The sequence below is a fragment of the Drosophila bipectinata genome, chromosome 2L (genome assembly GCF_030179905.1).
Source record: "Drosophila bipectinata strain 14024-0381.07 chromosome 2L, DbipHiC1v2, whole genome shotgun sequence".
NCBI classification, from domain to species: Eukaryota; Metazoa; Arthropoda; class Insecta; order Diptera; family Drosophilidae; genus Drosophila; species Drosophila bipectinata.
In genome coordinates this window covers 14,787,973-14,802,580 of record NC_091736.1, presented here as the reverse complement: position 1 = coordinate 14,802,580, position 14,608 = coordinate 14,787,973, and the positions used below count along the sequence as shown (strand labels likewise).

General features: G+C 41.3%; 1 protein-coding gene across 2 annotated transcripts; it reads right to left on the bottom strand.

The window, feature by feature from the left end:
• Nucleotides 1–8,111: 8,111 nt before the first annotated feature.
• Vha100-5 (Vacuolar H[+] ATPase 100kD subunit 5) lies at nucleotides 8,112–13,465 on the bottom strand. 2 transcript variants are annotated; one of them, XM_070277214.1, is made up of 4 exons: nucleotides 13,363–13,465; nucleotides 8,890–11,077; nucleotides 8,413–8,584; nucleotides 8,112–8,354 (listed from the first exon to the last, which is right to left on the bottom strand). In XM_070277214.1, the coding sequence occupies exons 2-4, from the start codon at nucleotides 11,054–11,056 to the stop codon at nucleotides 8,261–8,263; spliced, it is 2,433 nt and encodes an 810-aa protein (XP_070133315.1). In that variant the 5' UTR covers nucleotides 11,057–11,077; nucleotides 13,363–13,465; the 3' UTR covers nucleotides 8,112–8,260. The 2 variants fall into 2 exon arrangements, with proteins under 2 accessions (XP_070133315.1, XP_017097972.2); XM_017242483.3 differs by lacking the exon at nucleotides 13,363–13,465 and adding an exon at nucleotides 13,202–13,339.
• Between the last annotated feature and the right edge of the window lie 1,143 nt (nucleotides 13,466–14,608).

Genomic DNA, 14,608 nt, shown 5'->3' with positions numbered 1-14,608 from the left:
TATTCCTTGTAATTGAGTTTGTTTGCTTTTCTTCCATTTTTTTGCTGGTCGTACAAGTATGAAGTTCATCAAGAAACTCCACTGGAGCATGTGTCCTTGGCGGTCCATTGTCCATTGGCTTTGTTGTTTGTTATTTGTTGTTGTCTGGTTGGCTGTTGTTGCCGCTAATGAAACATACTTCTGGCACTTTATTTCATTTGGTCTCTCGCCTCGCCCTAGAAATAGAGGCATCCCCTTAGTTTTTTGGCCCCATTCGCCCCGCCGTTGTCCCTTTGCAGCATTTAGCTCATTTTCGCCGACTTGGCTCAAGTTTTTGTGTCCTTGGTTTTATTAGATTTTATTTGCTTAGTCTTTATTTGTCTTTTTACCGTCGTTTTCCTTCTTCTCCTCGGCATTAAGTGTCCAATTTTAGTTCAGGACTTCCATTTTCCGGATTGCGGCGGGTCCTTCTTCTTTTTCGAGTGATAATATTTTGATACTCATCAGTTAGATGGGTTGAGGACTAAAAATACCTAAAATAGGGCCTGGAAATTCTAAAAATGTATTCCAAATTCTTATTACTAATATTTGCAATTAGCACATTCCTTTACATATTTTTTTAAAGCACCTATTAAAGGGTAGACTAGTCCTGGCTTAAGCTACTCCTTTTCCATTTGGCCTGTTTTCTTTTGTGCCCGGCTTTTGCTTGCCACTGCAGAATCCTTGTTCCTGGCTGGTGGCTCCTGTTCTATTTGCTCTGGCCCTTTGTTGGTTTGTTTTGTGATGAAAACTTTGCTCTGCCAGCTGGCCACATATGCCCTTCCATTGCATCCTTTCATCAGAGAATCCCCCATAAAGCTTCTTCCTTCTCATCATTTTTCTTTTCTTCTTATTTAATTTGCTGCTGTCTAGTTTTTTTTCCTTTCTGTTTTTTTTTTTTTTAGCAAATTCGTCAAGTTTGTAAACACAAATTATGACAATTAAGTTGACTGTTGACTTGTTTGAGTTCGTTGTCTGCAAACTTGACTTGCAATTTAAAAAGCTGGTAAAATTGCATTAAATTCCTGCCGAACTTGCTGACGGAAAATCCAATTAGGAATGCGACGTGCAACAAAAAAAAGGCAAAAAACCTGAAATGGAATTAATAAAAAATGAAATGCTTGCCTGACATCAGAGGCGAGCTTAATTTTCGTTTTAATCTTGGATGCTATGGCAGTGTCGGATCGAAAAGTTTGAGGCTGCCATTGGCACACAGGTGCTCGGTGCTGTGGCACGGCCAGAGTTCTCGTCCTCGGGGCCAGGAGGTGTTAAAGGTGGCCTGCAGCCACAATTGTTCATTAGATTAGCAAGTTGGCAGCAAAAGTTTTTAGCCCGGCTCAAATGCCACTTTCACGGCTGCTGACACACTTGAGTTGGATTGCGTGTTGCCCACTCTCTTTCCCATTTCTGGTTTGAATTTTTTTGGGTTTTTTATTTTTACCATTTTCAAGAAATTTTATGAATTTTCTTATCAATTCAAAAGGCGAGAGGCGACAAAAATTTACGTGCTCAAAGTGGCAAGTTGTCACAACGACAAGCCAATCTATATATATGTGCGAGTGTGTGTTTGTGGGCCAACTTTTGGCTCGTTTTGGCCCTCCACCCAGGGCTACCCCTCCGCTGCATCGCATCGCTGTCTCAATTTGTCATTGAAGTTGCCGCTGTAGCTGCCGATAAGAAAGTTTTCACTTGATATAAGCAAATGCGGCTATTGATGGTAAATGTTGGCAGTTAGTCTTCTCCCTTGACTCTGCTCCCTGGCTGCTTGTCTCAAGATTTAAATCGAATTTTCAAGATTTTTTTCATGTCTTGCGTCTAAAGTTGGAAACCTGGGGAATTGTGGCATTTAATGAAGAGAAATTTCTAATGGTTTTCTCGTGAAAAATGAAAGTGATTTGTCACCAGGCCCTAAACAGATTAAATCTATCTGTAATTACTAGAGACTTTATAAGTGAACTAGTAGTAAAATATTATGGAAATGTTAATGCCACCAATTAAATTTATCAGAAACTTTACTTTATCTGTATTAAGTTCACACGTGAAGTTCACGGAACAGAGGTGACCAGAGGAAATGCGGAAAACCAAGGGGGAAATGCGGGAAAATGCCACCAAGGTGCGTGGCGCATGCACACCACTGGCTGAGGAGCGTGTTACATAATTAAAAGGCTGCCCCGAGGTGGCAAGAGTGTGAAAATAGGGCGAGAGACAAACTATAAAATAAACCAAAAGGGGAGTGACCCACTCGAGCGCATAAAGGAGTTTTTATTACCTGAAACGGGAATTCTAGTCCTGTGTGGCACCCGTGTGCCTTAATAATAGCCAGTGCGTCTCATTGTCCTTTTCCGGTAATAATTCCGCATTTACCCACCTCCCCTCGGGTTATCCCCGGCCATGGTAACCCAACACGTTCCGCTGCTTGGCCGGGCTAAATTAGCTGTGACAGCCGCCGTTCACCGTCCGCCGTGTCCTACGAAATGTCTTCTCGCCCGCAAGGATTCGAGGTCGCAACTGCGGCTCAAGACATACCTGAATGCGACTCCTTGCGACCACGTTATCATTTATAATGAGTTAATTACATTTAATACGCATGTACAATGGCCTGTTGAACATGGCGCACAATTAAATGTGACCCTGGCCAAAGGAGCGTCCCCAGTAATAACAACAAAGGATAACGTGGCTATATCTATATAGACGGTCGGTGTGGGTATGAGTGTGTTGTGTGTGTGTGTGTTGAGGCCATAGAGCTTTACGCTTTAAGCAGTCGTTGCGTTTAATTGCTGCTTTGAGGTTTATTATCTGCTGATTGTCAGCATAATTACATTTGCCTAAGCCAACCAAATAGTGCGGATTATCTTGGACAAAAATTGCAGATATTAAACGAAAACTATTTTTATATTATACTCTAAAACCTTTTTCCACACTCTAATCACTTTTTCGAACACTCGTCATATTTTACTTTATAAACTTAGGGGTAGAACTTTTTGGCAACTAAAGCCATATTGCCATTTATCAATAGACCATTTTTCATATTAACAGGAGCAGGAGCAGGATGGGGGAGGCGAGTGGACAAACTAAAAACATTTATCAACATCTATTCGGGTAGCAGAAAAACAACACCCCTTTGGCGTTGCATACTTTCGGGAGCTGCCATCGGCCATATTACGTATACGTGACAGCAGCTGGAAAATGGAAAATCCATTCCCGACGCCTCCTGGCGACAAATTCTTTGCAGACATCTAAGCATTTAACAATTTGCGACCACACCCACTTTGCACAAACGACGATTGCTACGCCACACCATCCTCAATTTTTGGCTGCTGGCCATTGCATTTCTCAGAATTGTAAGAAAATAAAAAAAATATATATATTTTAAACCACAATTTTGGGGTTCGGGTTTTTTTTTAAGTTCGACAAATAAAAATCTTGCTTGTGCCTCCTGTTGTGCCTCGTGTCCTGGCGCCTGCTCCTGCCACTGACAGCTGCAAAATTTGTCCGCTCTTGTTCATTTGTTTGACTGCCCATTGTTGGGTTTGTGTGTGTTGTGTGTTAGTTGTTGGGTGTGTGTGACTGCATGTTTGTTGCTATGCCAAAAATTGAACACACAAAGCAATTGCTATGCAACATTTGTGCAGACATGGCCCACAGTCAAAAAATAAACAAAAAATAAAAGTAAACAAAAGAAAAAAATAAAACACATATACAATTGTTGTACAATTGAGCGAGTACTACAAAGGCCTCGCATATGGACGTGTCTGTGTGTTTTGGAACGTTTAATAGTTTTATTGGAAGCCGCAAGCGTTTTTTGATACTCAGCAATCAACGTCGCTCAGAGGTCGGCAGTCTCCTTAAATATTCATAAATGTTTATGACTTTTTCATTGATTTATTATTGACAATATATATTTGCAGTTTCAAAATAAATTGTATACATTTAATGTTTGAGTTTCGATTTCTGAAAATATTGAAAAAATTTCAGAAATCCTAGAAAAGTTATAAAATTTCTTGTGAAATAAAAAAGTCTCTTAAAACCGGATTAAAAAAGGTTAACCTTTTGTAACTTCTAAGCTCTATATAATTTAATCTTTTAGAAGTTTTTATTTAATAAATATTTTTGAAAATCTGTTACAAAAACACCGTGAATATTACGCCCTTAAAATCCCTTAGAAAGTAGAAAATAAGTTCCTAAACATTTTTAAACACATACATTTTTTATAAATTTTTTAATAGGTACTTAGGTAGTCGCCCAATCTAAAGCCTCTCTAAATTTTTGATGGAAACATACTTGGCCGGCACATTCGTTGCTTGTCATGTTGTGTGGTCAATTGTTTATTGTTAACATGGTCAATTCAACACCCCTACCATCTCCCATTCGTTTTAAGCCCGTTTTGTACAATCCAACAGCGTATACGTATATATTTCTGAAAATATCAAATTACTTGGGTTTTTCTTTTGATGCCGCTCAAGAATTTATATCTTGAGCAATTTGTGGCTTTGGCCCGCCTGTCAGCACAGTTCACATTGGGAGACAAATTAATCCGTTTTCAGCATTCCATCATGGCCAAAAGCGACAAGACAGAGACGGATGGCCAAATGAGTGAGAGAAAATGGCTGGGCGACATTTTAACACTTTAATACAATCAGAATGCAGCTGCACATCGGGCTAATTAGAGAAGGGGGAGTAGGTTTCAGATTAAACAATGGTGGGTTTCGGATGAATGTGCGTCGGCTGCCAAAATGGCTAATGCACTTTTCTGCTCTCACTGTCAGCCAAAAAGCAGGAAGCACACTGCTGAAAAGCATAAAGCATTCCCTCACCATAGACGTGGGCGGCAGAATATTTTATGGGCTGACAAAAGACAGGCCACCGCACTGAGATGACCGACTTCATCGTCAACAAAGCTGGCGCCTTGGGCGCATATTTCAATGCGTTTCAAGCATAAAATAAATGTCCACTAAAAATGTCTCTGGCATTGTTGTTTCAGCCTCCTAGTGGGCGTGCCAGCGTTGTGCAGCCAGTGGGTAAAAAATATATAAAAAAAAATGTTACACGGATGTGTTGAGATTTTATAAAGCACTACAAATAAAAATACGCAGATACTTATCTAGATGAGTGTGAGAAAATTGTTAAAATCAAATTAAATTTTTCTCTACATTTTATAAATATAATTTTTAAGTTCCGATGATTGTCTCAGTGTAATAACGAGCTCTCTTACATGTCTCAAGGACATGTTCATGGCTGACTGCCTCGGAGTCCTCTCTGAACCGAACGGCACGGGACCTGAACTGGACTGAGTTGGCCCAAATCGCTGCAAGTGCTTTTAAGTCGTTGTCAAATGCAAAGAGCACAATAATTCAAATTTATGACGCGCAATTGTGCTCACACACTTTCCCCGCTTTCTCCTACTTTCCACCCAGCCCCCAGCTCCTGGGGCTATCCACCCACCAGGATTTTGTCCTTTTTTTTTAAGCTGAGGCATAAATAAAGTAAAAGTTGGAACGTGCGTCCAGCTGAGTGGGTGGATCGTCATGGAGTATGTAAATTTAGTAGCTCCAGGGCCGGGGAAAAATTTTATAATTTGTGGCTCTCTCAGTGAACAATTATTTTATGCCTTCGCTGTCCATTTCAGTGGAATCACTGGTAAGGTGGTAAGGTGGTCAGGCCGGCGAGAAGAAAGTGAAGCTGTTGGAAAATTATCTGCTTTTGATTTACGGACTTTGTTGGACGCGGTGTCGTAAAATCTGGTAAAGCCCAAGTCGGATAATTTGGGATTCGGTGATTTGGACGTGGTCTTTGTGGTGTGTCCCTGCAAGTGATAATAAAAGTGGGACACCAAGAAGTTGATCTAGATTTCAGATTTGGGCTTATGCTCTGATTTTCGATGGTTATAAAAGCCAGCAAATAAATCCCCAATAAAAGTAAAGAACTAGCCATTTTATGAGCGGCATATTTCATTAATTTTATATCAAAGCAATTCAACAAATTGTATATTTATTTAATTGTTTCGAATAAATCCCGAAATAAAAGCCGGGTCAGCAAAGGAATTTATGTTTGGTATCTATAGAATAAAGGAAACATTTTGCAATGGCTTTCAATTAGAAGGCTGCATATGTCAGAAAATAAAAACAAACAAAAACTTGAAAAATTATAAAGAAAATATGAATTGTACGAACAATTAAAAAGCAATATCTGTATGGATGCATGTATGTGGCCAGGAATAAAACTATTATTTCGATTTCGTGTATTTTAGCGGATTTATAAACAAATCCCAATGCAAATCAGCGACACTGAACAAATGCAGTTTGATTTATATTTACCCTGGCGCAGCAGGCATAAAAAATCAAATGACATCGGTACAAAAAATTGGGGGAAATGTTCAAAAGAAACTTTTGAAACTAAATGCAAATAAATGCGTTCGAGCAAATAAATTAAAACAAATGCACGACCAAATGCCGCAGTTGTCCATAAAGTGGCGCCCAGGACGGGCAAAAAAATGGAAAAATGAAAATGGAGGCCAAACACACAGTGCTCGGACCAGCACAAACATTGATTAATACGAGGCCAAATGCATTAGGCCAGAGAACATAATTTACGACCAACTGCCACACAGTCTCACTGTCTATGTATGGACAAACATTTATTTGTTTAATGTATTTTGCAGAAATATTTATATGCCGTTTCGATTTCGGGCATTTATTTCCGATACTGCCAATGCCGATGCCGGTTCTGATGTCGATGGCGATGGCGATACGTGGCGTATACGTAATGCAAAATGTTTCTATTTTTTCAGTCGGAGCGTGAGGAAACGAAAAACTTGACCAGAATGTCAGCTGCACAAACACGACTAAACCACGATAGCTACTAGGCCAGAATCGCCATCGGGATGACAGATAAATTATTGTCTTTTTGGCAGTGTAGGTACTCTATAGTAAATGGATCCTTCAGTGTGTCTAATATTTCAAGAGCTTTCTAAAGTCGGTGCATTGTTCCTATTACTATTGTAGATTTTTTAAATTTAAAAGATTCAGTAATTATTATTTATTATAATATTAGTTATATTTATTAGTTAAATATTAGTTTTTATTTATACCAGTTCGAATTTTTTAATAATTTTGTTCAACCTCTTATATTTATTTTCTTGATGTATTTTGATTTCGAAGAGTATTTCCGTTCCACCACTCCATTTCTGTGAAACACCTTCTAGCTGTTCCTTTAGTCGCTGTTTCCTGTTGTTTTTTTGTTTGTTTTGAAAACAGCATTTGACATGCGGGTTCAAAGCGTTTGGCTGACAGTTTCAATTCCTATTTGCATTGCGTGTGTTTTGGCCGGATCACCTCTCCACTCACCTGGGATACACCTGCCTACTTGCCAGTTCCTATGGCCAGTTGTCAGCACTGCGATACTCACAAAAATATATTTTTTGGCACAAATGCCATCGCCGGGACACTGAAAGCCCCAAAAAAGATCAACACGCGAACTTGAACACGTGGAATTTGGCCAACGAGCAAAAGGCCATAAACACGAAACGCAACCAATTGAGTTCGAATGCAAATATTTTGCAAAAAGTACAGGGCATTGGAAAAACAAAGGAAACAAAGGACTTCTGAAAAGCAGGAGCCTAGGGCTCAGGGCTTACATTGAATAGAGGCATTTATCGCTTGTAAGTTTTTCTATAAAATGCCTAATCCTTTAAAGACCTTCTTATTGAACTATTATTTTCCCCTTCTCCTAGTTTGTGGAATAACTGAATGGAAACTACCTTTCCATTATTATTTAAATTGTCCAGAGTGCAATTTCACAACTCAATGCCCAATGGACAGTCGAACTGACAACATAATTTCGGCAAATGACAACTTTTCTAATGCCCCACAAAAAAAAGGCAGACAGACGAGCTCAAACACAAACTTGCTATTGAGGATGAAAAGCAATTTGCTTTGAGATTGTCCAGGATATGTGCAGTTGTAGGGATATATGAATATATATAGTCGGTGTCTGCAGATGTCACTTGGATGACCATAGAAAGACTGTCAGAAAGCATATGACAAACATTTGTCGTCGGCTGACAAAACCAGAAATGAGCCAACTAAAGCGAAATATTCAGAATGCATATCAAACGAAAATTTATTTTTTCGTATAAAAAAATCCAAAGCGAAACGAAACGAAATAAACAGAAAATACTTGAAGGATAGTGCGTCCTGCGCTGTTTCACTATCCCTTTCGCCATCTCAGCCATCACCATTACTCTCTAGTCGTCCTCGCTGACATCCAGAATGGTCTTGAAGGCGAATGGCTCGAAGGCGTAACCTGCGCCCTCATAAAATTTGCTCATAAACTCAACCCTAAAACGAACATTAATTTGTAATTTACAGAAAAAGAATATTTAAGCTATAATCTTACCAATGCAAGCGAAGTGTATGTAGGAAGGCGGAGAGTCCTTCGATGAGCACCAGGATGCCGACTGTCAGTAAAGCCCAGGCCCCAAAGAATATGTAGATGAGTATGCTGCCGATGTAGTTATCATAGCCGAAGCCCATCGAGAACACCATGCTCCATAGCACCTCAGAAAGCTCTAAAAATGTATAAATAAATATTTTTAAATATTGGTTTCTAGTCAGGGTTAAAATTATAATTTTTATGGCCGACATGCTCCAATAAAAAATTGAGTAATAGTATTTTTATAGACCGATTTGGTTTTGCTGATAAAAATATATGAGTTCATAAATGATAGAGTTATCACTAATTGGATTTGTTCTGAGAGTTTAAGGATTTCTTGATAGTACGGGTATCTAACTACGACATGGCAACTTCTTTTTAATGAAATGTTACTTTTAATTTAATAATTTTTTTAGTTTGAAGTTGAGATATATAACTTACGTGCATGAGCCAGGGACAAGGCCCACAATCGCAGATAAGACGCCGTGTGGGACACTGTACTGAGCACATACTCTATGGTGTGGATAGCCTGGTGGATGAAGATCTCGCCCATGGGCTCGTCGTCATGACCACCACTACCTGGCTTGGGTTCTGGAGCTCCACTGGTCTTACGCTTGAGCATGATGTACAGAGGCTTGCCCAGTAGCATCCAGGGAATGCATATGATGGCAACAATGACAAAGACCTGCTGAATTGTCTTCTGGCCATCGAACATGAACTCCTTGCAGGGCTCGGGAGTATCCTGGGAGCCTTGCAGAATCATGTTGATGAACAGGATCAGGATGGAAGGAGCACAGGCTGGCGAGAGAGCTCCTTCGACGGTGTCATTGTAGACGACCCACTTAAAGAACATCATGAAGACCATGTAGCCGAAGAGCAGGAGCAGGAACAAGACCTGGGGCAGGAACTCAAGGAAGATGCTGGCGTACTTCTTGTAGTAGACAAAGTTAACCACCGACATGGAGACACCGAAGATCATGTGAAGGACTCCCACAATGATGGACAACTTCATCTTAAAGGTGTTTAGGAAAATGATCTTGTTGTCGGCCATCTGCCAAATGGGATCCATGCCGAAGGGGTAGGTCTTCCAAACAGTATCGTTTGGTCGCAGTGTGATCGACTTTAGATTCTCATCCTCAATCACTGCTCTGGTGTAGTTCATGTGCCAGCCAGAGCCAAAGATGTTCATGGACTTGGAGAAAATATCATTGTAAATGAATCCCGTGTAGATGGAGAAGATGCCCATGAGGAAGATGATGTATCGGCCGCTGAAGAAGATGTTGAAGATCTCCTCTCGAATGGAGGCCAGTTGCTTCTCCTTGATGATCAGGTAGGCGGCGACGGCCACCAGGATCAGGCCGTGTCCCAGATCGCCAAACATCACGGCAAACAGGAAGGGGAAAGTGATGCAGGCGTACAGCGCAGGATTCACTTCACGGTAAGAGGCCATTCCGTAGGAGTCAACGAGATTTTGGAAGCCACTGGTGAACTTGTTGGTTCTGGTATAGGTAGGTGGCTGTTCGTTGGTCTCGATCACGTTCATAAAAGCCGGTATGGAGCTCTCCGAGATCTTCGAAGCCCGGGCCAAGGCATCCTGGACCGTGAGTATATCGTTTGTGGGCACCCAGCCTTCACCAATCAGGCACTTGCCCGTCACATCCGGATTGAAGTAGTTTAGAATGTGGTAGATGGCCTTCATCTTGCGCACCATTATGGACCATCGGGGCAAGTGCTTCGAGGCTGAGCTCAGGACACGGCTGCGGTGATCGGCACTCTGGCTCAGGACCAACTTGAGGTCCTCCAATCGGACATTGACGTCCTTGATCATCTCCGCCCGCTCGGCATGCGAACTGGGGCACGGGTAGACAGAAGCATGATAGCCGGCGCAGACCTTCTTGATCCTCTGCTTCAGCTGCTCGCCCTGGAAGAAGGCCACGAAAACAGTCTTCAGGACGGGACGTCCGGTTTCCTCGTCGTCACAGAGTCCATCAATGTCGCTGCGGCGCAGAAATATGTTTCCCCTGGAGATACGCCACAGCATTCGCTCAAAACTGAAGAACTTCTCCAGCTTAATGACTCCGGCCACGAAGGCCAGTTGGCCACGCTGGCCTCCTACCTGTTGCAGGCTAGGATCGATGATCGACATCCTGCGATTGATGTCCAGGTTGATGTTCTCCTGGTCGGAGAAGAAGCCCGTTGTGTTCTCCAGTACGTTTTTGAGTTCCTGCATGTGCCGGTAGTTGGCATTCAAGCTGGCTCCGTTGGCCGACATTTCGCGCAGTTCGTTCTCGGTCTTCTCCAGCTGCGCCTCAAGATCCACAATCTCGCGGGGATTCGGTGCTCCCGGCTCCTCGTCCTGTCTCAGTTCAGGCAGCTTCAGACCATCATTTTTCATCTCGGTTTCCACGTAGCGCAGTCGTCGCTCCATGTCATCGCACCTCCTGACCTCTGTCACATATTTGCGCTGGAAGGCACTGACCTCCTCGTTGAGATCCCGAAACTGGACACACCCACTCTCGCCCAGCTCGGCTATGGAGGCGTAGGCTGCCTCCGGCTGGATGAAGAGCTGGCACAAGGCCATCTCCTCACTACGGAACATGTCTCCCATGATCGGATACGGGGGCTATCACTGAAATAAATTGGAAATATTAATAGTGAATCATTTTTTATCGTGGTTCTGCGTTGACGTTGGTAACTCATTTATTTCCAAATAAAAAGTGGCCTTTGGGTTTATGGCTGACTATTTTATGGACCTCACAGAGAGTCATCAAAATTTCCATTCATAATAAAAATTCGGACAATTCCAATAAACTAATAATAAGTGATAAGTGGAGGGTGCTTGTTGCTTGGTAATTGATCAAAAACTATTTACAAATTGTGACATTTATTTAATTTGCTTGTCGGGAGGACCATTTATTTCCTCAATTGCAGTCGAGTGATAGTATAATTAGGTATATTGACGAGTGGTAATGGGGTCCAGTCGTCATATTGTTTCAACATTGTCGATTTGTTGATCCAACTGACGCAGTTTTTTATGGGCCATTCACAGCCACTTGAGTGTAGCCGGTGCTCAGTGTCGCAATCAATCACATAAGTGAAACTCCATGGAACAATACCGAACTGATTAGATTATATAGCCCGGCCGGGACTATCAAGATCGTCGTGGTCGTTATCTCTGGCGTAGTGCCTGGTGTTTCGAGTGGGCGGCATTCAGCGCTCTGAGCGCATTAATAATTTGAAATTATTAACAATTACTGGCAATCAGTAGGTTTATAAATAAGCCCCGAAAGTCTTTTATTGCATCAAACGCTTATTGCCGGGCCAGGACCTGCAACAGTGTCTTTTGATAACCGATTTTGGCATACAGATTGTGCTGGCCTACAGATATTTATGGTTATGCTTTTGGCCGTGATTGCGGCCAAGCCTGTCTGGCCATAAACCCATGATTGACTCTCGCTCTCAGCTGACTGATAAGAAGACGCGCTGTCTACCCCGAAACCTTATTCCGGTGATATTTTGGTAGTTTTTACTATTGGGGTGTGTCAGTGATATAAGGCCCCTGATTTATGGTGTCTGAAAGTAACCTTAAGGAATTTTTATGTCTTAATTGATTTATAAATTATTAGTTGCGAGAGGAAATAGTGGAAGTTATGTAAGGTTGCATGTTTTTTGTAAGAAAATTGTTTAACGTTTAGGTAGTTTACTCAACTAGTTTATGACTTTTTTTGTTGTCAACAAATTTTAAAAAAAACTTCAGGGTTTTTAATGCAAATGATTAGATAAGTGTTTACTTTAAGCTTCGTAAGATTGGAATAGTCTATCCCTTTGGCTAGAAATCTAGTTCATCTGGGAAAATGTTCTTCCGGTAATTTCAACAACAGTTTATAAAATTGATTAACTAGCTGGGGATTTTGCGCCATAGGCTATCGATGGATAAATCAGAGCTAGACTCAGCCTTATCGGTACACTTTTGTACATCAGTCTTGGCCATAAATCTGTACGGGCCAGACAATTGCCTTTAAGTTGGCCATAAATCTTCGTGGGCCAACTTCACGCAAATGTCTGATTATATCGACTAGAGGAGAAGCATTTCCATTTCTATTCTCGTTCTGGTGCTATATTCCCCGCTGGTTTATGTCCGCAATTACGGGTTCATGGGGGGATTGGGTTTGCTGCCGGATTGCAGGCAGTGTTACTGGGCTCATTAAGAAATCCGTTTGGTGGGCCGTAAAAATATTATCGACGCCGCCAATCGTTTGTGTGGCAAATTTCAACTTGACGCTTGAGTGGCTCAATTTGTTTTTTTCGCCCCACATGATCCATCACGTGCTCTGACGTCACACATGCCAATTATGGCCACATAGTTGGCTAATAGAAATCGCCGTTAACCGCATGTTAGCGAGTGATTATCAATAATCAACTTAGATACGTTATCGTTGAACTAATTACTATTAAGTTTAATGAAATTGTCAAATACTTTAGAAACGAAACGGTTTCAAAATATGGAAATATTTATTTTAAAGCCTGATACGGCTGCTTATCTCAGACAACATTGATAACCTCGTAGTGTTAGCCTTTAAATTGAGATTATATTAAGCCAACAATCCTATTAGCCAACCGATTGCCAACGTGGCAAAGCCATAAAATTAATCATCATTCCGATTGCAAATATTTTGTAATAAATTAATTTTTGCACAACTCTAGAGCACACACTATTGGCTAGATGAGTCTACTTTGGAAACACCACACTTACACTAGATCAGGAAGAACTAAATATTAAGAGAGATGATATTTTTTCGCGACCTGCCACCTCAGCGGTGCAGAAAGAACTGTGCGATCGCCTTAGAGCCACTGAGCTCTATGGCCAATTAGACTGGAGGGCTAATCTAAACAAGCCGATACCAATACACTCACTTCATAATCTTTGTGCCAACATTTATATATATTTTCGTTCCCTATATTTTTTGTTTTTCGTTTTTATCACACGCTCGCAAGCACTTTGCGATTGTAGAACACAAAACACTGAACAGTTCTGGCCCGGTTAGACGCTGGAAATTGTTGGCTTATCGCCTTTTCGGAAAGGTAATCGGCGAATAACCGAAACCCAATTACGTTCAGACCCTCTCACCGTTCAGCTGGCTGGTCACTTCTCCTTCAATCACTATCAATGATTGAGTATAAGCACGAGTTGGCCAACACAAGCCAGTTGTGGCATTACTTCATTGTCACCATTAGCGTTGGAGCCACCCCGAGGTGACAATTCTTATTTCGACACCGATGTATTGCATCTGATATGGACTATGTAGTGCAGGAGCCACCCAACTCTATCACACCAGTTGATTGACAGAATGATCAATCAATCATCCACCAAAAAAGGACATGCCATTTGATAACTTGGCAGGTGGTATGTTGGATGGGTTTGCTTGGAAGCTTTTCAATAGTATTCTAGCTTAGAGATTCGTGTACCTTTACTTTTAAAATTATTATGGCATTTATTAAAGACCTAAAAGCCTTTGCAATCCTTTGGTGGCTCTTGAAATTCCCTTATTGCCAAATGTAATAACTTCCCCAAGCCTTAGCCAGCTAATATCCCTTTGAGGCCCGACCAAGACACAAATAAGCCCACAACCTTTGTGTTATATGCGAGGATTAGTCAAAGATTTTGGCCAAGAAGTGTAGAGGGAAGTGGAACGGCGGCGGTGGCCTGGCAGCCTTATGTCTGCTCAATTGGTATTAGCCCCGATTGTCAAGTGCTTTGTTTATCAGGCAGTATGGGCTCCATGGAACCATCTTAAGTACGAAGGTCTTATCGAGAGTCACGTGCCCTAGTTGATATGGCAACGAATGATTGCCGGAGCACATGATTCATGAGGAATAATTCGCGAATTCACTCTCCATTTTATGGCTCCATAAATCTTTGATATTCAACTATTGCCGCGTAACGGAGAATTCGAATCGAATATACCATAGTGTGAATTATTATTTTATAAATGGTTTACATGCTATACTTTACTTATTATCATTAATGAGACTAATTAATATAACATTTTGTAAAATTTAAGTCTCCACTTGACTGATAAGCTGCCACGTTTTATGGTTTTCGTCCTGGGGTCATTACAAACAATTTTCATCCAGTTTTGAAATTAAAAATCTCCAACTA

Bases quoted from the DNA above. Each gene is read 5' to 3' on its own strand.
- Vha100-5 (XM_070277214.1), bottom strand. From the start codon at position 11,056: ATGGGAGACATGTTCCGTAGTGAGGAGATGGCCTTGTGCCAGCTCTTC. The intron at 8,585-8,889 runs GTAAGTTATATA...ATACATTTTTAG, and splicing joins CTTGTCCCTGGCTCATGCAC to AGCTTTCTGAGGTGCTATGG. The intron at 8,355-8,412 runs GTAAGATTATAG...TGTTCGTTTTAG, and splicing joins CATACACTTCGCTTGCATTG to GGTTGAGTTTATGAGCAAAT.